At 42.3% G+C, this 22,663-nt stretch overlaps 1 protein-coding gene across 1 annotated transcript in view; it reads right to left on the bottom strand.

The window, feature by feature from the left end:
• CNTN4 (contactin 4) overlaps positions 1-22,663 on the bottom strand; it is a 132,972-nt gene that overhangs the window by 89,632 nt on the left and 20,677 nt on the right. Inside the window, exon 3 of the mRNA XM_009283546.1 lies at positions 20,405-20,500. Coding sequence (XP_009281821.1) covers positions 20,405-20,500 — 96 coding nt within the window. The remainder of the gene's footprint in view (positions 1-20,404; positions 20,501-22,663) is intronic.

Raw genomic sequence — 22,663 nt, 5'->3', positions numbered from 1 at the left:
TCGTTGTAGTAGCTTTTCCTGGCCTCTGCCTTAGTTAGAAGTCTTGAATATTCATGTCATTTAAGCTGAGTGCTAGGTTGGAAATCCTGGGTAAGCAGGTCACAGGAGAGCAGAAGGCAAATGTAAAGTTGTGCAATAGTAAAGAGGTCTGATCAAAGAGAGCACCAAATGGCGATGATCTGGGATTCCTCCACACAGAGGAACCCAATGCAGGGGGTACTAAAGAAGACCTATTTCTAGAGCACAAAACATCAAAATCTCTGAAAAAGCCATCTTCAAACTCTATTAATTTGGCTATATAAAACTGAGGAACATAATGAAGATCTGATGTTACAGCTCTGCCTTCCTTTCATTACAACAAATCATTGTCCAGAAAAATACAACTGCCTGAATTACACAGCCTTAGCTATTAGGAGCAGTCCTTTATTGCTATATAATATATAAAACAACTGGATAATTCTCTCTCTCTCTCAAATAACATGGGACTGATGGAATATAGAGTACAGGGAATAATGCAGACTAGAGCATCTATAAGTGCATTTGCTTGTGTAGCAACATGTAAATAAATACTGTATCAAACTCGCTTTGATTTCCTTAGAGATCCTAGTGCAATATTTATGGTTTTTCAAACTTGACGGATTTCTTTTGATAAGGTTTCACATACTAATTGCTCTGGAAGTGATAGACAGTTCACATCCCATTGGCAATTTGTAACAACTGTGTAAACAGACACTTAAAATACAGCCTGAGATGGCTCCTGGTGACTGTGCGTGATTGAAACGTTTAACGAAGTTACAGACATGGAGTCTTCCAGTACAAAGAACGAGCAGTAACAGGCAATTCGTGGTTCTCTAATTACACATTAGACTCTACATCCTCGAGGAATTTATTACAAACTTCTTTCTAATTTGGGGCCCCTTTCATGTAATTTTGCCTAATTTACAACGCTTTTAATTTCCCCTTTAAAGCACATTCAAGCACATTCTCAAACACAGAATATTATCAGAAGATTTCTGACCCATATTTGCTGTTTTTAAAGACAAGCAGAAACTCCGCCAGCAGCAGAGCACCTGGTTATCCACTGCAAAGACCTATCTTGTACTTTGATACTGTACTTTTCTTCATTGCCCTGATGGCCTGGATTTCCGTGATAGATCAGAATGAGATGAGGATTTTTGGGTGGCAAATCTTCACTTCTGTAATGATTAGCAGCAAGGATGGGAGGATGGAGAAGTTACTTGTACATTTTTGGTACAGATGGTCTACGCACCCTGGCTCAGGCCATCACCAGATAGAAGACATTCAACCCCAAATCTTTTCTTGCTCTACTGACTACATAAAGAATGTTTTGTATCTACACAAATCCATGCTGACGGGTTACATGCACTTGGGTACTTGGAATACCCACACTACCACCGCAGGCACATGCTAGAAGAAGGAAAGTGGATTTCTTTTTGCCAAAAGAATGCAGGTTTCTGTGCACAAGGTCCCAAGTTGCTAGGTATTTGCTCTACTGGTCCAGAGCAAAGACAACAGAGACGGGGAAGAGTGTCCTAAATTAGTTAACATCACTCACCTGTTGCAAAGGAGCCTATGGAAAATTCAGGCTTGTGAAGAGCAGTGGAGGTAAAGGCGGGGAGCACAGAGGTGTGTTAGCAGAAGCTTGATTTGACTTTAGCTGAGATAGATGGTGGAAGCGATGGGCCCAAACACGCAGAGCTGCGAATCACTCCCAGATCAGACACACGGCAGGAAAGCCCACTGCACGCCAGCAGACCATTAACCTCTTCTCCACGCTCCCTCCCCTGCCACTGCAGTAGACGCTTTCAGGAGAAGCTCAATCACATAGGGATACCACAGTACACTTACCATTAATATTTATGTCTCTGGGCTAATGATCGGCAGGAGAACATGATAGGCAGTATGTGGCAGGCAGGCTATACGCCTCAAACATCCATCTATGCAACATCAGACAGGAACAGTCTTGATTCAAAGCTTCACTGACAGCCTTTTACTCAAGTTTGCAAAGTTGTTTTACTTAGATGTGCATGGCAGCAATACCAAAAAAGAAGCCAGAAGCCTTTTTCTTCACTCCTTTTATCCCTTTCAGAGGCTATCTCAGACCAGTTGTTCCCCCCATGCACTACAGTGAACCCTGCTATCTCTGTGTTTTGGGACCAAGTGTACTAACCACAAACACATACCCCGTATCACATACAAATATCAATGAATATTTAAAAATAGAACCCAAGGCCTCTGCCACTATTGCATGGCTAAATATCATGGTTTAACAAAATTTAGAGCAGCCAGCAGTTGCCATCAACTTTAGCAATTAAAAAGGAAATAAATTATTCAAGCCACCTGAATATATAGATTTTGGATGTTTAAGATATGCCTTTTCAATTTTATTACCAGGGTGCAGACAAACTCTTTCCCCCCCTCCCCCAAGAAATGTTCTGAGCCACTTGCGAGGGCACCAGCAGAGAAACATAGCAGCCCTGCGCAGCACCGCAGGGGTGGAGGGCAGCTGTGTTTCTGAAGAAGCTGAGCCCGCCGGGGTGCTGCTGCAGAGCCCAGCACCTTCACTCACCCCGGGGAAAATGAGAGTCACAAAGTAGTACAAGTTGCATCGCTTTGCCTTCCTGCATGGTTTTTGTCGGTGGTGGGTTTTTTTTTGCTCGGCAAAGCACGCAGCCCTCCTGGGTCTGCTTTTCCTGATCACATTCAGATCTCGTCATTTGTCTAAAGCATTCGATGATAAACTCTATTAAAGCGTGAGTCTCTCCTGTGCTGCCCCCAGAATACTCTCTGCTCAAGACAAGAAATGAAGCTAAAGACACTGTAGATTTTAAACTTTCTCTAAATGACAGCAAGTGGTGAAAACAGGTTACTTGAAAGCTGAACAGAAATTCTGCCGTAAGTAATTATTACAATTAGACCATATGGTTTGCCAAAATAATGTTCTCTGGTCTTCTGTCTTACCACATGCATACTATTTTGTCTTTGCCTTGTCTTTGCCTTTTAGTACAAGAAACTTTTTTTTTTTTTTTAAGCCTCTTCCATAAAATCAGGGCTGCCACTTAAAAAGGTCTCTGTAGCTATTATAGGAAAAGCTATTAAAACATCAAGATTATGGTAACCATAAAACTGAATAGAAGAATTAAATTTGGAAATTAGTATTAGCCAAAAAATGGGGATCATTTATCATTTTTAATAAGAACAGTGTGGTACAATACACTATTATTTTTTTATAGGCTTTACTAAAAGTTACAGAGATTAATCCAATCTTTAATGATTCCTATAATTTCTGTATTATCACCTGCTATGTCACTCTCAAGTTGGACAGGCGGGAACTGTTTTTCAGTGTGAAACAAAAGATTTGCAGCATTTCCTGTAAATCTTGATGCACAAAAATCTGGCTTCATTATGGATGGCAAGAAACAAATATGAAATTAAGGAAACGAAGAAAATCCTCCCTTCATAACAGTCTCAAGCAACCCAAACTACAATTGCAGTAGTACAGCATTTTGGAAACGCAGTACATAATTTTGAGACATTTTGAAATGAAAGGTGAGGCTCATCCTGGTATGTTATAAACGACGACAATTTAAATCCAGCTGTGAATACAGCTCCATGAGTTAGGTTTGGACTTTCCTTGATCAAAGCAGTTCCATAGAATTATGATTGCTTTTTTATTTTTTCAAATGCAGTTTATTCTTAAGTACGGGAAGTGCTGAAGTTTTGCTGTCTATTTTACTCCATACCTCTGCTTTCCCTGTCATAGATGGGGCCCTTCCAGATACAGCTGACAGCAATAGCAAAGTCACGGGAAGTTCTTCCTGGAGAGAAGCTATTCCCTTCAGCCCTCAGCTACTGCAGTGCAACTGGTAGCAGCAAGGAACTGGATGCAGCATTATGCTTTTATAGGATTTAGGACAGACACACGCTTCTTGGCTCTGTGCGTGTTACCGCCTGTGCCGGCCGCAATCCGGGTTTCCATTAGAGAAGCTGATGGACGCATGAGCCCAGCGCTTCTTCACCTTCCAGCAGTTGCTGCACTCCAGGCTAGGAAGTGCCAAATGTTCACATCTGCTATTTATTTATAGCCCAACCATATATATAACCCCAACCATACCCCATATTCCCCCACATCCAGTTCAAAAAAGCCATTCACATCGCAATGTCATATCCAAGTCTGGCCAAGACATAATTTTCACTTATACAGAAATAGGATAACGTTGCCCTGAATGGAGTGAGGGAAGAACCTGGCCATCTGTAGCTTCAGTCGCCTGCGATGAAGCCTGGTGCAAGACTTTTACCCCGGCAGAACACGACTGTGGTACAAAGCCTGGCATACACAGCTAAGGCCCCGTTAATGCCACCTTCGTACACCTCTGTGCACCCTGTGGCGTGCTTGAGTGGGTCATGTCTCTGTCAATAGCAATGTTGTATAAACTTCATAAAAGACCGATTTTTGGTGAATAATTTGTAGACTTCTCCTTTTTTGCTCTGATTGCTTGCATTCCTTGGTGTTCAAATTTCTTTAAAGTGGTACTAACAGGATGTTTTGATGGTTATGGTAAATTTGGGCAATGATAAAGCGTAACTGATTATCTGATGAGTGTCCTGTGAATTCATTCTGTATTCTCATCTTGCTTACTAAATTTTGCTGACTGCTTGTAGGGGATATTCATAATTTCAAATTTCACTGCGATTTGATTAAGCAATCAACATCCGTAGCCTCATGAATAACGTAACACGAGCTGGAAAGGAGGCTCAATGCACCACAACAGGCTGTCTGAGAGTGCACTTGGGGAGAGGAAAGAGGATTATCAGCGAAAGATGAATCCCTGGCACAATATACCACGTATGTGGCCCTACCCCACCCCCCAAGGCTCCTGTCCACCCATACCAGTCATCTGCTGGCAACTGCACTGCAGTTTCTGGAGTTTTTGACCATTTTTCTATTTTACAGTTTTATTTTAACAGTAAAGCTACATGAATTATGCACTGTACACATTTTTTGTGGGCCTACAGACCGTTTCATTACCCTGCTAGCACTTTGGATCGATTTTTTAACTTCTCTTCTTAAATAATTGCCAAATAATTTAAAGGAATCAACCTGGATGCAAACATCACTCAGTAATTCTCCCCTTGACTCGGTGCTCTGCTCTCTCCATCACACAGGGCCACCCAGCTACGTCACACCACAGCTTCTGTGCCTCGAATGCAGGTTTTAATAAAAAGAATAATGAATAATAAACAAGAATAATTAATCTAAAGTTAGTAATACATTTTTGGATGAACTCTCATCTATGCTAAACCTGATGAAGCAGTTACTCGGCAGCCAGCCAGTCAACTGTTTGCACACCAAGAAATGTGCTGTCCTTGCCAGATAGGACAGGAAAAAAGCATGTGCCCTTCATCTTTGCTAATAGTAGTTTGCAGAATTTAACTTAGAACAGTATGAAAGTGCCACTAGTCACTGTTGTCAGTGGCAATATGGTGATGATGGGAATCATCATGAAGATATGAAATCACGGAAGGCAACGAACAGACTTTGAGAGGTCATCTCTCCTACCTGAGGCATGGTAACTATGACATCTCTGAGGTTTTTTCAAACTTTTTCTTACAAACCTCCAATGATGACAGTGTACAACTTCCGATATGGTCTAACAGGGTGCAACACACACCAGCGGAGAAATGGGACTGTACCACAGGCTTCATTGCTGGCATCTCCTCACTACGCGCTAACGGTAACGGCAAGTGGCCCCTTTCTACTCGGGGGGGGAGGGATAATTTTTGTTGTAAACCTAACTGTGCCCATGTGTTTATTAGTGCTGGTTTATGGTAACAGAAAAGCTGGATACATGTGTACAGGGCATGTACATTAACGAGTCAGAAGTCTGTAAGAATGAGGAAAATGTACAAATCAGCCAAATTCTGTGTCAGACTCATCCTCACAGCAATTTGCAATGTGTGCAGGGTTGTGGTTGCTTCCCAGCCCCTCGACTCCACGCTCGCCCAGTATGTAGAGCTTCACATATGGGTAATTAAAAAGGTGAGAGGTCTTCATTACCTGAAGCCTAATCAATAATCACCTGTATCTGCTGCATCTCCATTTTTCTGTTTCTCTAAAATAGTTAAATATTTGATGGCTGTACACAATTGACCTGGCTTATCTCTCGCAAACAGCTTCCAGCCCCAGTCGATGGCTGGCTACGCCAGCTGCTGTGGCACTGGGAACATTAACGACTACTGCACCATGCTGTTGGGGATTTTGATGAAATTTTAACTTGAAGTTCCCTCAGGGAGAAAAATCAACAGCAGCCTTTATCTATGACTGAATGGAAAATATTATGAGACGGAGAGTCCCGTGCTGTTGTATTTACTACAGTTAAATACACAAACCTATTGCAAAAAACGTCTGATGGGCAGCAGACACCCTCCCGCACCCCCACTGATCTAGCATGCAGGCTGGCAGGTTTTGGAAGAAACTATATGGTTTTTTGTCTGACAAACTTCATAAACTGTCTTACAGAAATTTAAAGCTCAGCCTGGACTTGCCTGAAAAGAAAACCCACAACCCAACCCCACCTGTATTTGTCAAAAGGGCACCTTTGGGGAACCAGGTTCGGTATTTACTGAAACTGGTGAACCTTGCCCAGGGTTAGATTTGATGCCACTCGTTTCATGCACCTCTGGTTTAAATTTAAAATTTTGGAGTCAGGCTCAACCCAGTAGTGACCCAGCTGCTCTTGGACTCTGTAGAAAGGGCCAGTTCCTCCAGACATGAGCCCTTCCCAATGGAGATGGAACCTTGAACTGCACCAACCAAAGATGACGCTCCAGACACTTGAAAAGTTGGGTTGCTGGGCCCACCAAGAGAGATACTGGTCCACTGGAGAAGAAAATTATTAATTGGAAGCTTATGTCTTCTAAGGAATGGGAAATTATCAGATGGGCAATCCTGGAATAAAACACCACCACCCCTGGCATAAAGGACTTCCCGGGAAATTATCAGATGGGCAATCCTGGAATGAAACACCACCACCCCTGATGGGTAGTCGTGGCAGCTGATCCATGGTGAAATAAAGAGCATGGAAAAATCTTAGTGAGCATGCAATGTATCGTGCCATGCAACTACACCAAGCCAATCTTAAAAAAGAGCAACAATGCAGAAAGCACTCACAAGTGGATAAATAGCTATATATTTGCTACAACCTTTACCCCTACTAATCACGCAACACCATACTTCTGGAAGCCAGGAGACACACGCTTGGTCTCCTGTGACACCAATTCAAGCCTAGATGATTTCACAGCTTTTCCCGCTGAGCAATGTACAGATCTGTATGATGCTCTTTCTGTTTGTAAGTTGATTTCAATAAGGAAATTCCAGTAAAAAAAAAAGAATAATAGCTTGATATGGTCCACAGAGTGGCATCAACATCCTTCCGAAGAAACACTCGTCTTCACCTGACAGCCAGAGATAAAGTGCCTCCATGGCAGATACTGTCAGTAGCAAATGGAAAGGAGAGAGAGGAGAGATCGGCCAGAAAAAAAGATTAACGGGGATGGACTGAAGCTGCTAATTACTTACGGGCAAACATCAAATGAGAATAAACACGCTGTAAGCTGGGCATGTGCGTAAATGATGCCTACACTGATTTTTAATTCTGCACTGTATTTTTGCTCTGTGAGATTCAATTGTTGCTTATATTTTCCAGGCTTGTTCTACATAAAGTGCTACACACATCACCTTAAGGAATGACTCACAGATTTAATTCGTCAATCTGTTTTCTGTTTAAAGCCAGAGAGAGTTAGCCTAAAAATCTTTTTTTTGTGCACTTGTTTCAGTAAAGCTAAAGGTCCCTGGGCTTGTTTTAAAACATATTTCAATGTGACCTAGCTAATCCTTTAATACCAGCTTTCACTACCTTTGATCAGCCTCTTACTGTAGCTATAAGAGATTAGATCAAACCTTTAAAAAAAGAAAATTGGTTGTGGAGAATTTTCTTACTGCAGTGAATTAATATTATGATCAACTCCAAGGTTGAAATATCTGGCCAAGCAGTGCGGGTGGTATGTCCTTTAGCGGAGATCTCTGCACGGACAAGCACTGCTACGTGATGCCGTGGCACTTGCCTGTACTACACAAGAAAAAAAACATTCTGTTCACATACTTGATAGATAAACAGTGTTTTGATATATACCAGCTGAAAACAACATCATGGTTACACATTTAGACATATATATCAGGTAACAGAAAATGCCAAAACCAATACCTCCATCTATTTTCCAACAACAAAATATCACCCCCATAGGAAGCAGTGCTCACGCAGCCAGGACTATTGACATACACGAAGCAGTATATGCATTCAGGGATCTGGAAACCCAAATTTGATTGCGAAAGTGGAGATACATCAATGCTGTGTTTGTGTCAACAACACACTTTCTGCTATGACCATCTCAAAGGAGCTGAAAGTAGATCAGCCTCCCTGGCCACCTCCGAGAGCTTTGTCCAAAGGGGCCAGCTAAAGCTGGGTTTGGAGGGTAAGGGTGGTTGCAACACGGTTAGCAGAGCCTGGGAGCTAGACTCAGATCTCTAATTCACTTTATAGATGTTACAACTTTTGATAAATGCCTATTGACTGAATTCTGTCAGACAACAGGTTTCACTCATCTTTAGCCAGCCCCTGCCAACTCTACCTCCTTTCAATACCATTTCAGTCTTCATTTAGTCGCGACTGCAACTGAACAGGGGAATAAACCACATGACTAGCTCACAGATGATTTCTTATTAAAGATGTCACGAGCTGTCACTGATCAATAAAAAATCCATTTATGTCATGTTCCTTATTATTTTGGTATTTCCAAGGTCTTTACTGGAGAGTTCAGCCTCTTCCCTTCTAGTTCTCCGCGAGGGCAGCGTGCGTTACAAACCCCAGATGTCCTACCTCACTGCCTGTCCATGACAGCCCAGGTGGGGCACGAACGTATAGTGGTAGGTGGCTGGTAGAAGCTTGCAGCGGTGCCGACACCAAAGGTGATAAATGACATATGCCAGTTGAAAATTTGGGTCTGAACACCTGTGCCAAAGTCTGTTCTCGACTGCGACCTTATTTTGCAACTCCTGCTCACAAAACCCATCCCTGCTGAAATGAGGCAGATCACATACATCAACTCTGGTGCTTAAATTAGTGTCAATCTAAAATGAGCTTGGCATTTGTGTTATTGGAAATATTTGTCATTTCATAAATTTCTCAACTAAAACAGCACTGCATGTTCTCTGTGCTGTCAGAAATATCAAGCTGAAGCATTCCCAAATTAGGGAAGAATTTATCCTCATCCTTTATCCTCAAATACGTTGATAAACTTGTGCACAAACTGAATCAGCAGTTTTAGAGAAAGGATTATGCCAGATTAATTTTAATCTAATCCATTTCTATCTCCTGAGAAGCTTTTTACTTCTTGCTTTTAATAATTTAAACAGTGACTGTGACATAGTATAAAAAATAAATGATGGGAGATGCACTTTAAGTGGAAGTTACAACTCTCAATCACTTCTTGTTTAAATGAGTTTCGTATGCCTGATTTTAAGTTTAATGAAACCCATTTTTGCTGAACTGTAATAATCTTCAACACGTGGAACCAGATGCAGAAGAATTACGCTCTCCTGCAGCTCCCAGAGCCGGCGAGGAAGCCCCATGTCTGACTCACCCACTCTCCCTAACGCTGCTAGGGAAAGAGATACCTTGAGTGAGTTTTGGGCTGTCAAGAAGAAATGCCGCCAGGTTGCTTAGATTTGGCCGCAGGTTTCAGGAGCGTCACTCCACTTGTTGTGAGCAGAGGACCTCGCCTCGGAGTTACGCTGCAAGGCGCTAGGAATTAGCAGGTTTGGGCAAGTCATTTTCTGGTTCTTGGCCTGAGGTAAGTCACTTGGAGGCTTTTCGAGCTGAACAGCTTATGCTCTGGAAACCACTTTTAAAATGTTGACACTTCTTTGGACATGGGAATTTGACTACTGTATGGGGACGTGTGAGTGGCAGTCACTATTAAGAGGAGAAACTGATAATAGATTCAGATAATTTTGATGCTACACTGTTTGCTCCCCTTGTGGTCTTCCCCATCTCCCACACATCTCCGATACGCACACTGCATCCTCCTCCAATGAGCAATGCCTAGACAAACCCTGTTTGAATTTCATTTTTTCCTATTCCAGGAAAGGCACCTGTGAGCTGCTGAGCCCCAGCTCGTGGGGAACACCACCCTATTGCGGCATTTTCTAGTTTATTCAGAAACCGAGCCTTCCCTCTGCCATTCCCCGCATCCTGCAAGCAGAACTGATCGCGTACAACACTGCCCCGCATCCTGCAAGCAGAACTGATCGCGCACAACACTGTTTAACTCCTGCCCCATGACACAGAGAGGTCTGCAACACCTCCTGGTGCTGCATGTATGTTTGCCAACACCGACCCCACTGCCATTGCCACATTCAAACATGCTGAAAGCATCACTGACTAGTGCTAATACAAAATACTTCTCTGACTCTTTCTTCTTTTTCTTTTCCAGCTCCAAGGGGCAGCTTACCTGCTCATATTTTTGCTCCAACCTTTGGAGCGATCCATGAAAGGCTGCTCAGTGACCTCGAAGCATTCTGACAAATAGTTGAACCAACTTGCAGCCAGCTTAGCAGATTTTTTGCTTGGTTTCCCAGAGAAATGGAACTTTTACAACCACGTTGCCCACCCATCTGTGAGATACTCCTCTCTAAATTAGCTTCTCACTAATTGGAACCAAATCTGACCAAGCAGCAAAGGCTTACAAAGACACTAAGATAGGAGAGAAAGAGGAGAAACTATTAATGCCTCAATAAGGAGAAGGCAGGGGTAGTTCAGCACTTCGGCAACCTGCCTGGCCAGAGGCAACTGCCCAGTCCTGGGCATATGGGTTGTACAAGAAGCACATTTTTAAAAAGCTCTGGGCATACCACACTGGAAGAAACTGCAGGAAGATAAAGGCTGAATATTAAGATTACTGTAGCAAAGAAGGGTGGGGACATAAAATGTTCCAGGCCACCTGCTATGTAAGAAATACGGCAGGAGAAGCATTCTCATCCCAACTAATACGGAAAAGTAATAGAACTTGTAGGATCCAACTTTCCATTCCTCTAAAGATTTCATATTAATGGGAATGCACCGTAAGTAAAAGATCTGGTACTGAGAAGCTGATCTAACACTTAGGGGAACACGTGCTTCAAGGCTCTTGCCCAAAGCCATTCCGAACTGCATTCACGCAGTGGCATAAATGTTGCAGAATAGGCAGAACAGGCTGATGCTGCCTGAACAGAATGAAATAATCCCCTGGTTTTAGGTAGACGTTAGGTGGAAACGTCCTTGGCCTCTTTGGCTATGTGCTATTTCTAGAGTAATTTCTTCCCTTTCCATTACTTCTTTCGAGGTTGATTGTTTTCCAAAGTTTTAACATAAACTTTGCTTAATGTTGACTGTAAGGGCACCGAAGGAGAGTATTACAAATGTTTGTTCCCATTGTTACAACTACTCTAAACATTTATTAATAATGTATTAATTCTTCATAGGTGACAAATGAAAAGGCAGTGTGACAATTTTCAAAGAAGAGAGAGAAACAACTGTAAGGTTGGCACTAAAGGACGGGGAGTAAAAGGGCACAAATACTTGACAGCAACTGAAGAAAACTCTGTTCCGAAGCACTCCCTGCCGAGCAGCACTGCTCGGGGGCTGAAAGCCCCATACGTTGATCCTCTGAAGGTATGAAAATGCCTGATAATTGCCTTTTTCCTTCTGCACTGTTCTGATTAGCTTTCCCAGTTTTTCTCCCCTTCCTCCTTGTACTATGCAGCGGGGACTGTATAAGCATGAGAGAATACGATGCGATTTGTGTGACAGATTATTTACAAGACAAACCCCTCAAACCATTCATCACGTAATAGAGGCCATCAGCCATACTTACAGCCAAAACATTTTCACTGTTTCCGGCCCATGAAGTGCCCATCATCGCTTTAAAAAAAAAAAACCCAACAATAAAAGGAGAGAAAAAATGACCAGATGAGTAAGCATGCACTAATCATTTTTCTGCAGAGCACAGAAGTGGTCTTAGCACCACTGTAATCAGTAAAGTGCTTTCTGAAAACATGTCTGGTGTCTACACTTCACTACCTACCATACAGCATGAAAGCCTGAGATTGAGATGAAATCGGAATTGCCATCTCTTCTGTCAAATGCTAAAATTTAGTTAGTTCTACTTGATTAAGCTGTGCAACAGAACTAAAAGTTCTCCTAGCTACTGGGAAAAAAAAAGGCAGGAGAGAACGAGAAAACCTGAACACATCCATTATGTGAAAAGATGTGAGAATAATACTCTGTCAACATTTCAGCTCACAGACACAGACTCCGCGGCTGTGTTTCCAACAGGAGTAATGGCATCAGATGGAAAAGAGGCATTTGAACAACTGAGCCTTAATGAATCCCTCCTCTTTAGGAAGATGGACTTTTCAAGCGCATTGAAAACATGGGCACTGCAGAGATACAGAAAACTTATTCTCCTTTAACTCTTGCCTTTGTTCAGTCAGAGAGACGTGGTTCCCAGACGCTCAGGAAGGTCGCCTGACTGCAGCAAGGAGCAGAGGGACAAGGTGTCCAGGGAATTGAGGTTCAGGACTAGAAATCGTGTTGGGAAGGTTCAGTTCCTGAGTCACCAGGAACATCGTTAGTGGTCTTAAGCAAGTGGGCAGGAGGAGACACGTCCTGTAGAAATGTCAGCAGGTTTCCATCCGCATATCTAAGCACTTCGCTATCTAAAAAAGCTATCAGCTGATTTATTTCTTCCACAGTACTGAGATAAATTAGGAGGAGTGAAAATAAATACGCTACAGATGTGATGAGTGGTGGTATGGCCCACGGACAGAGAGATCTCAGAATAAGACATAACTATAGGGAATGCAAAGGGAACATGAAATTTAAATAATCAAGTAACTGAGAGATCATTTTCACCAGTTCTCTGTGTACATTCACCATTTCTCACAGCACTTGGAAATCTTAGTCTCTAACTCTATAGGGTTTTCCCACGAGGGCAGGAAGGCAAATGTCATGAGAACATCGTGTATATAGATCTTTCTAAAGATGAACCAAGAGAAAATTAGGGGGAGGGGAATGACGGAAATCCTAAGGCAAGTTCATTTACCTTCCCAAAGAAGGGAGCGGGAAGGATTTACAGTCTTGTTTGTTCTGCATGCTTATGGGTGTGCTACCAACCCATCAAGTGAAACGTGCATACCTTTCTAGGATTGTATTTTTTTGATCTCTGGACTCAAAATGAAATGCCAGGGATGTTAGAAGGTATTTGAAAACCGTAGTTGCCGAAATAGTAACTAACCCTGCGCCTTGACTATCAAATAGATCTAGTAGCAGAGGCAGCTAAACGACTCAGTTCCCACAAACTTAAATTAAAAGAACTATTTGGCACAAAGGAATATTTTGGTCTTAAAATTTGGAGATAAAGTTAAAAGGACAGCGACCTCCAAATACTTCCCAGCCATATCCCCTATGGAACGCAACTTATATTCAGAGCCCTGAGAAACACAAGTGAGTGCTTGCTTAATTTTTTGGGGAGTTTTTTTTGGTTTGGTTTTTTTTTTTTTTTTGGACTAACTTTATCCTGCCAAATAAATGTATCTTGCCAAATTTGATTAACAATACTGAAAAAACGTGAACAATAAAAGCTAACCTGTTTCCCACTGCAAAGCTTCTCTCAAAAGGAAAACATTTTCACCAACAGCTTCAATTGAACACTCTATTTTACATTTTGAAATGCTTCACAGTTTCTAAACATATCTAAATGTAACAAAAAGGCTTAAAAATACAATGGAACGAAAAACTTCAGACAAACCAAAGGTTGTTTTGGCATTTTCTTTTCATTTTGGCTAGCAATGCCCCCCTCCCCCCCACATCAATTAGTCCTGCAGCTCCTCTGAAGAGCGACAGCAGATGGTACTGATCTAGCAGGGCTTTGAAAATGTAAAGCAAGATAGCATTGTTTTTACGGCATCCAAATTATAGAGCTCATCCTAAGACATGCTGAGATACCTTAACTAGCCTCATCAAAAAAGTCATGAAAACTTTTTGATGTTCCTCCCATTTCCAAACCCGTTACTGTGATTCAATTACTGGGGACTGCCCAGCTAATGCCACGGTAGTGGCCAACAGCTGCAATGGGGACCCGCGTGTGTTTGTTGCAACAAAACCAAAGCCAAATTTTAGCTACATACATACTTTTAGAATTTTTGACTGTTCACTCTTGTCCACTTAAATACCTACAGCTGCTCATTGTGCTGTTACATGAGCCCCGAACGCCATGTTCCCATAGCAATGTTTACTCTTACATTATTTTTTCGGTAGAGCTTCACAGGTAGAATGGTCGACACGTGTCCATTGTTAGGTGTTTGATTAAAAAAGCAGTGGAAATAATGAGGGAAAACCCTTCATGCGCAGGGTAATTATCTCAGAAAAATGCTAACAACCCAGGTAGGTTTCAACTAGTTCTTACACTGATTTAGTGCATGTAAGTCAACAACTGGGGAAGGGGGAAGGAAAAAAAAAAAAAAAAAAAGAAAAAACTGAAAACTTCTAACAGACAAGGAGCCATAAATACGGCAGGACTGGCTTTGGGGGCTCAGGCAACCACTGCTCCAAGAGCAGAAAATACAACAGAAGCAAATGTTTGATTTGCATTTATTCTGGTTTTCAGTCCAGCGACTTCCTGAGCTCCAGATGAACATTTATTTTCCAAATTTCCAGCGCTCAGCAAGCACTTCATCACAGGAGGCAATCGCATCATTATGCTGCTTAACAAAATGTAACACCAGGATGCACTGACCTGACAAAATAGTGACTCCCTGCTGAAACCATGCTGCAGGAAATACACATTTCATTTTCATCTTGGGGGACTGGGAGGGATGGGGGGGTCGGGAGCGTTGATTCATATGCTGCATTTCCAACTCATATAAGCTAAAAATACATGGTGATGCCCAAATTGTTCTGTGCAAGCTGTATGCAGCCCATTTTATGATGCTGAAAATACTTGTTAATCATTTAGACTCATTTTCAGGATGAATTTCTTTCAACATTTGAACTGTAGGAAGCTCTTTACTTGGCATCATTAAGAAAAAAAAAAGAAACCCTCAAAAACTAATGTATGTAGGCTAACATAATTTCACTTTTAGCTGTCAACTCTTTAAATATGGATGGTTCCAAGTAGCAAAGTATTAGAGTGAACTACAGTTGAAAGGGTAAAGGTCTGGATGCAGACTGACTTATTTTTTGTAAAATCCACAATTTTTAAGACCAAGATGACCAATGACACAACAGCGGACAGGAAGTAATTCCCTTCTAATTTACTACTTTTCTTTTATCAAATCTCTTCAGTTAAGGGGGGCTTAAGCCTTGCCACTTGAGGCACCTCAAAATGGAGGAGACACTGGCACTGAGCCCTCCTCAGACACTTGGGAAGTCTTCCCCATCAGGCAAAAATTCTCGAGCCTGTGTCTCCGACACCCAAAAAGATATCCTAAGCTCTGTGCTCAGGAACTGGCCAGGATGTTTTTTTTTCCAGGCTTCTACTATTCTAGTGAATACACTCATCATCAAAGCAACAGCTATTCTCATATTGAATAGTTTTGCCTTTTTTTTTTTTTAAGATTTCCTTTTCGATGCAGATCAGAAACTAAAGTAAAAAAAAATAATATAAAAGTATGTTGTTGTGTGTGTCCCCCCCCGACAGCCCTACACTTGAGCGTTTGTCGTTAATGTCCCCAGACACTTTTAGCAAGGATGATGAAGTTAGGTTTGCTGTCCTAATCAAACTCCCAAATAAGATAGAGAAAATCCAATTACGTAACGCCATTCGCACTTTCAATGAGATGTATTATTTTTCACTTCTAACCTGAATGTTTTTTACTGTTACACTACAATGTTAAATACTTGCAGTGTTATATCCCAGCGGTGGCATATTGGGGTATTGGAAGGAACTCATCTCTACAGCTTTGCTTTGCAAACACTGCCTTAGACCCTGGGGATGGAAGCTGCCCATGAAACACGGCGGTTTTCTGACACGCGGCTACTTCCCAGTGATATCTGATATTCTCTTATGACCCTCCATCCGCCCAGAGCTGGAACAGGAGACAGCTGTGGTAATTGTGCAGCGACTGCTAGAGACCAAATAGCTTCGATTACACTGGGAGACATGCAGTTGGCTACAGAAACGCGATGCACGCGACTGAAAAGCATTAACTTTGCAGTTATGGCTTTTAAAACTCATCCTTATTTCTAAGCTTAGGAGGAAGGAAAAGGAGGAAGGAAAAGTAGAAGAAAATATTGCCATAGAGAAGATTAATTCCTGCAGAACAAGGGTCTCAGTCTGAATTAATTGGACCTATTTTGACTTTCCATTAAATACTTTCTATTCAAATCAGAAAACAACAACCGGCATAACTCCAGCCCAGCTTAGTTACAAAATTGTAATAGTATCAGTTTAGACTAATTGTGGATTTGGCTACAATTAAGATCATTTTCTAGCTGGAATAGAGCAGGCCATAGACCGTGGTCATGCAGGAAGTCATCTCTCACCCAAATTATTGAGGGAAATAATTACCCTTCAGTTTTCTGCCTTTCCGGGCACCAGAAATGCGCTTACCTCCTGGTCACTGTAACATGCTCTTTCCCACATACTGAACCCAAACTGGAAATAACGCCACCACCTTTCTTGGAATGTTTTTGTATCATCAGTACATACACCCAGACCAAAACTTCCCCCTGAATCACCTGAACAAATGTACCACAATTTGCTTCTCACTGCTCACACGAACCACCACGAGCCACTGCATCTCCATGCAAGGTGTTCATGCTGCAAAGACTTCTTATGGCAAAACAGAAAACTCTCAGTAACCGCAGAGCAAAGCTTTGCTAAGGAGACAAAGACAAATGTGCATGATTCCTGCCTCATCTCTGCGTTGTCCGCGCGCTCCCCGTGTCCCTCTAGGAGACGGCAGCCTACTCGCCTGGGGAGAAACGGGAGGCAGCACCGCATGGCCACCGGTGCCAGCGGGAGCGGGCTGTGCGGGTGGGGTTAGTTCTTTTAACTGGAAAAAGGCATAAAAACTCACGCCTCAGCTCTTCAGCAGTGCAGCTCAGTACCCAGCCACCCCAGGCTTTCCTGAACTTGGCCCGTTGACACTATCCACTCTTGTGCAGCACAATTAGTTTGGGATAGGATAAGGGTGAGCACTGCTCTTCAGCCTCACATCCAAGGCACTGGGATGAATGGGGTTTAAGGATCATGAAACATTTCTGTCCCAAATCTCACCTTTTTTTTTTTTGCTATGGAAATGAAGCTAAAAATTATGCTTCACCCATAGCACTGCAGACTGCAAATGAGTTCGTGGCTGATCCACGATGTGTCTTCAGTGGTTTTTAATATCTAGCTTTGGCAGCTTTCTTACCAGATGTGGCAATGAGACCCACCTGAAGGGGCTGAGGGGCATCCATGCAGACCAGAGGGCACGTAATTTTGGGGTATAGTTAACACTATAGGAGCCACTCTCATAGAAGTTAGATGCTGTGATAACGAGTAATTTTGTGGATTTGATATCACAGGTGCAAGTATCACCTTCAAGTAATGAACATCAGAAATGTGAGATACTGAAACTCTCATGATAACCTCTGAACTAAAAGGAAAAATGGCATCTGAAGCCAAAAGGTGAGAGGCCCTAGCTGAATAAATTAAGTGGGTAGGTACGTTTGCCATATAGTTCCTTCCTCAGAGTATGTAAAAGCAAGGTTTCCTGCTGGTCTGCCCTCCAGCTGGTCAGACGCAAGCAGAAGCAGCTCTGTAAGCACTTGTCTCCTCCTATCTGAGCAATAAAAGCAGCCTAATGGCAAACAGCTCACCAGGCAATTTTCATCCCGCTGATGAGGACAGACAGATTTCAAAGCAGGACTGCAGATTTCTTTAAAAGGGACACAGATCCATAAAAGATGACCACTTGTTCGCAACGTATCGAACAACCCCCTGATGAAAGAGCCAGCTGCAACGGCTGGTTGTTGATCATGGTGGTTAGCGGCACGACACACGGTGCTTGTTGGGCACACACAGGCCATGACTGAAATGGTGTCCGGCAAGAAGAGATGACTGACTGACTCCCTTTCTAATGGTTTTTTTTTTTATATAAATGTAACAGTGCAACACGTGTTCAAGGAAGTCAGCCAACAAACGCAGGACTGGCACATTTAAAACAAATTTGTGCTAAATTGAAAGAATTGTTTTGTATTTTCTAAACATTTATACCATCCTCTTTGAAGCAAACTGCACCAAAGTACTTGTTACATTATTTATTATAATTGGTTATTTGTAAACTCTGCTTTGAATCTGGTTTTTTCCCTACCAAATTTTGCCTTTGCCATTGAGAAAACACTGGCTTTCATAGTGCCGTTATTACAAACTGCTTGTAAACCTCCTCACACGAACACCAAAGTCAGTGATGCTAGCTCTTCTCAGAGAAGGGCCTTTGGCAGGTACCACATGCTGCCAGAAGAGATCATTGCAGGGCAGACACAGACAGCAGCTATTGTAGTCTTCCCTTTCATCTCCTTGTTAACTACTTCATAACATGAAGAAATAGATTGAGAATCTAGAGAACACCAAACACTTCGGTTTTAAAATTCAGAAGCTACGTGAATATAATACAGTCCTTTCGCTGTACTTAAAATCTTCAGACAATCTAGAGTAAAAGGTTGTAAATATCCTTCATGTCAATGAGAGCTGACCTCCTTTCCCTCCCAACCCTCCCTCCCCTGGGTGGGTGCACTGTGCATTGACTCTCCACTACTCAGGACAACGTAGGTTAGCAATGTGGCTACGGGAAATGCCCAGGGAATACAGAAGAGCATGACACAAATGCCTGAAGGATTCAGGGCTGATCCAGCCCAGCTTGGCTAGATCTGAAACCTATACCCCTCCTTGAACCCCAGGCGATGCTTGATGAGCTGGTCAGGTGTCTGCAGCGTATTCCCCAGATACGATCTGCTCAAGCACAGCTGAGACCTGAGGTGCCGCCTGGGTCAGCGACCAAGGAACAGGGGCAACGCAATGCAAAGACAGCTGCACAGCTCTGCTGTGGCCAGGCGTAGGGTAGGACAGATCCAGTACTTGCCACAGGGGTGCCAATTTCCATAACCACACGGGGACATACATGTCATTGCCCCTGCTCTAAACAGCGAGTATAAGACGTGACAGGTGCAAAAATGACAAAATGGTAAGATTTTAAGAGGGGATCAATCATTTTATGATACAACTATAGTACGCTCTACAGAGTACATGTCGATAAGACCACCCTGACACCAAAGGTTAATTTTTTTTTGCCTGTCTGCTACTACAGCTTTTCCATTTCTCCATGAAAGTCAGAAATCTGCCTCCTTCTGAGGAATCAGAGATACCAGTGACTGTCAAGACAGGTTATGTCCTTTTCCGCACAGTCTGTATTTCTGGACACTCAACAAGCCCTGCGTTACAGTTAGTACCTGTCTCTGTAATAATAATGGATTTAAATGTATCACCAGACAAAAACAATAGTGCACACAGTGGCAAACCTTCAGGGACTTGCGGTAGCAGAGTTTCGTCACCATTCTGTCTGGACCTTCAGATTATGGTTTCCAGAAAACCAGGTGTAGGTGTGAACACCAGCAGAGAATACAGTGGTGTTTTCAGCATCCCTACATAACTTGCTGGCACATTATTTCCTCATCTCCTACAACGCTCTCCCTTGCCTCTCCCTCCCATAAAAACAGTAGGAAGAATACGTATTGCCATTCCAGAAATAAATCACCATATGAAACCTGGACAATTGCTAATGGAACCCGAGTACCCAGGAGACAAAAATAGTGACAATGAGTGTTTGAAAAAAATAAATAATAATGAAAAGATGATGCACAAAAGTGGCTCTGTCAGCAATCTTCAACCTTTTTGCAGAAGACACACCCAGGTCACACGCAGGAAGGCTTCTAAAAGTTGCACAAGATCTTGGCCATGTCTTCTATATATGCACACATTGCTTTAGTTTCCATCAGTTCATCTCCTAAGTGCATACTTGTATGCAGTAAAATTAGGCTCTTTCTCTGCATTTACACCCAACTGGAGATCTCCCAGTGCATTTAGTCAACAGGACCACCCAGCATGACCCATTCAGTCAGGCTGGCACCGCCACAGCCTTCTCCTTTAAGGTGTGCCATTTTAAACTTTCTGAAACATACCCTGAGAATGAAAACCTTGCAAATTGCCGCTGAGTGCTGAAAGCAAGAGAAGGAAACCGCTTTACCTCCAGAATGCGGTGGTGGTCCACACAGCAGCACCATGCCCTGGCCCTGGCGGACGGACACTGTGCTTCTTGTTCTGGTTTTGAAGTTCTCAAGATCTGCCAAGAGAGAAAGAACTCAATTAAAGGGAGTTTAACAGTTTTTCCTCATGAGAAGGACAGAAGGTTCATTAGGACTTTGCTGCATGACATCAAAACAAAGCGAACATTAGCTTGGAAGGTGGGTTGGTGGGACCTGGGTGGAATGTGGGGCAGCGGGAGGCTGATGTGCATAAGCAGCAAAAGGATCAGTAAATGTCTCCACAGGCTGCAAGGCTGGTAAGGGGGAAAAGGTGCTGATTTACCCAGGGAGGAAGACACGCCTAGAGAAAACTCCAGCAACCTGTAATGCTGATAGAGTTTTGTTTTATGAGTTTATAAAGAATTACTGCCTTAAACAATCAATTATGTTATAACTCAGTCTGTTTCCCTTTCGGAGACTTGCTACCAGTACCCTTGCAACCCGTGTGTAGAAACCCTTCCTTTCCCGTAAGGAAGTTTCTTGTAACAGCTGTATGTTAGCCACACAGTGCTTAAATTAAATTCCTCCTTCCACCTCTACCTTTTTCCTCTCCTTCAGGAGCCATGCACTGCAAAAATGCAACTCCCTCTCTTCTCTCCTTGCACACTTAATTCAAGAAACTTGCTATTAAATGATGAGGTGACTCTCTGTGAGCCGAGCAGTGGCACCAGGTATTGATCAGCACCAGCGACTGCTGCGTGGGAGCACTAATACACTGAATCACTTTGGTAGCCTTTTATCTATAACAGTCCCTTGCATTTCAATTTTCGTTTTATTTTTTTTCTTTCAGTGTAGCTGAGCCATGGTTTGGTGATTACAAACCTGTTGTCAGTGCAGTTGGGAACCAGAGAAGACACACAGGTGATAAATATTTAACAGCAGGAACAGTAGGAACATCATTATAAGGTTACAAGGATGAAAAATTAAGCCTTGATTTTTATCCTCTCTTGAAAATGTTTTCTGGAAGCACTGGCATGCATACTTAAAAAAAATTAAATAAATAAAATCAGAAGAAGTCACTGCTTCATTTTAGAAACCTTTTTCACGGACCCTTCCTGCTAAAGTCAAATTCAGGACAAAGTCCAGGCAAAAGTAGAAGTAGTGAGTAACAATTTGTTACAGTGCTAGTAGTCACTGTGAGATTTCCAGCACAGTTCTGCCATACCCTTACGCTGTACATTACATCATTCCTGGGATCTTATTACTATATTATTTCAGTTTTTTCATTTGCATTTTAGTGGATAAATATTGCGGGGACTTAAAAAGCCTGCTGCACTACAGTGAATTATTTGTGACAACAAAACTAGTCCAAACCTGCCACCCTCCCATCTTTGTTTTGCCCAAATCCACGGACAGAAGCAACTCCTACCGAACCCAGGCGGTGTTGCCGTTTGCATTAGGTGCAGAGGCCATTGCATTATCACACCCTTTGGGCAAAATGGGTTCACACAGGAGGTTCAAAACCACACCTGAGTTTAAAACTGGTCCAAATTTAACCTGGGTATCAATTTAACAGCAGGTTCACCAGTGTGAGCTGTTTGTTCAGACTCTGTGTAGGTACAGGGAGACAATAAGGCATGGAGTTTCCCAGCCTCAAGTCATAGTCTGAGTCTATAACTTTGAGCAGGGTGATTTTCTTTGTCCCTCTGTCTTTTTGGCCTAGGAAAAAAGACAGAAGGAAAACAGAGGAAAACCCATTATCAATGAAAATAGAAAGATATAATTTTTCTGTCCTAAGTTCTATAAAAAAGGTGGAATGGCACTTTTCAGGAACCACTATTGCATTCCTCTGGCCACCTGCCACTCTCATAGATTTAAATATATTTTGACTGCATACAGGAGCAAGATTGGATCTCATCCTCACCAAGGAGAGTTGCATAAGGAGTAATAGCCTAAAACCAAAACGATGCCTGGAGGAATAAATGTGGTATTAGGAAACATTTTTACATGAATATTATTTCCAATAAATGAAAAAGTAAAGTAAAAGCAAAACAAGTCCCATCACCAAAGCAGATGCTTTATATACATGTATATACACACACACACAGATGCACTAGAAAAAAATTGCAGAAGTATCTGTAAGTATCAAATTATATATAATGGAAGATTCTTCATATCTCTATTTAGCTATTTATATCTTCCTCCACGTTGACAGAACTAATACATTATGTCATATGCATATACATACATATACACACACA

This window comes from Aptenodytes forsteri, unplaced genomic scaffold (genome assembly GCF_000699145.1).
Source record: "Aptenodytes forsteri isolate BGI_AS27 unplaced genomic scaffold, ASM69914v1 Scaffold267, whole genome shotgun sequence".
Taxonomy (NCBI): Eukaryota; Metazoa; Chordata; class Aves; order Sphenisciformes; family Spheniscidae; genus Aptenodytes; species Aptenodytes forsteri.
Note: the sequence above shows the minus strand (reverse complement) of the source record. Positions and strands in the feature narration are given on the sequence as shown.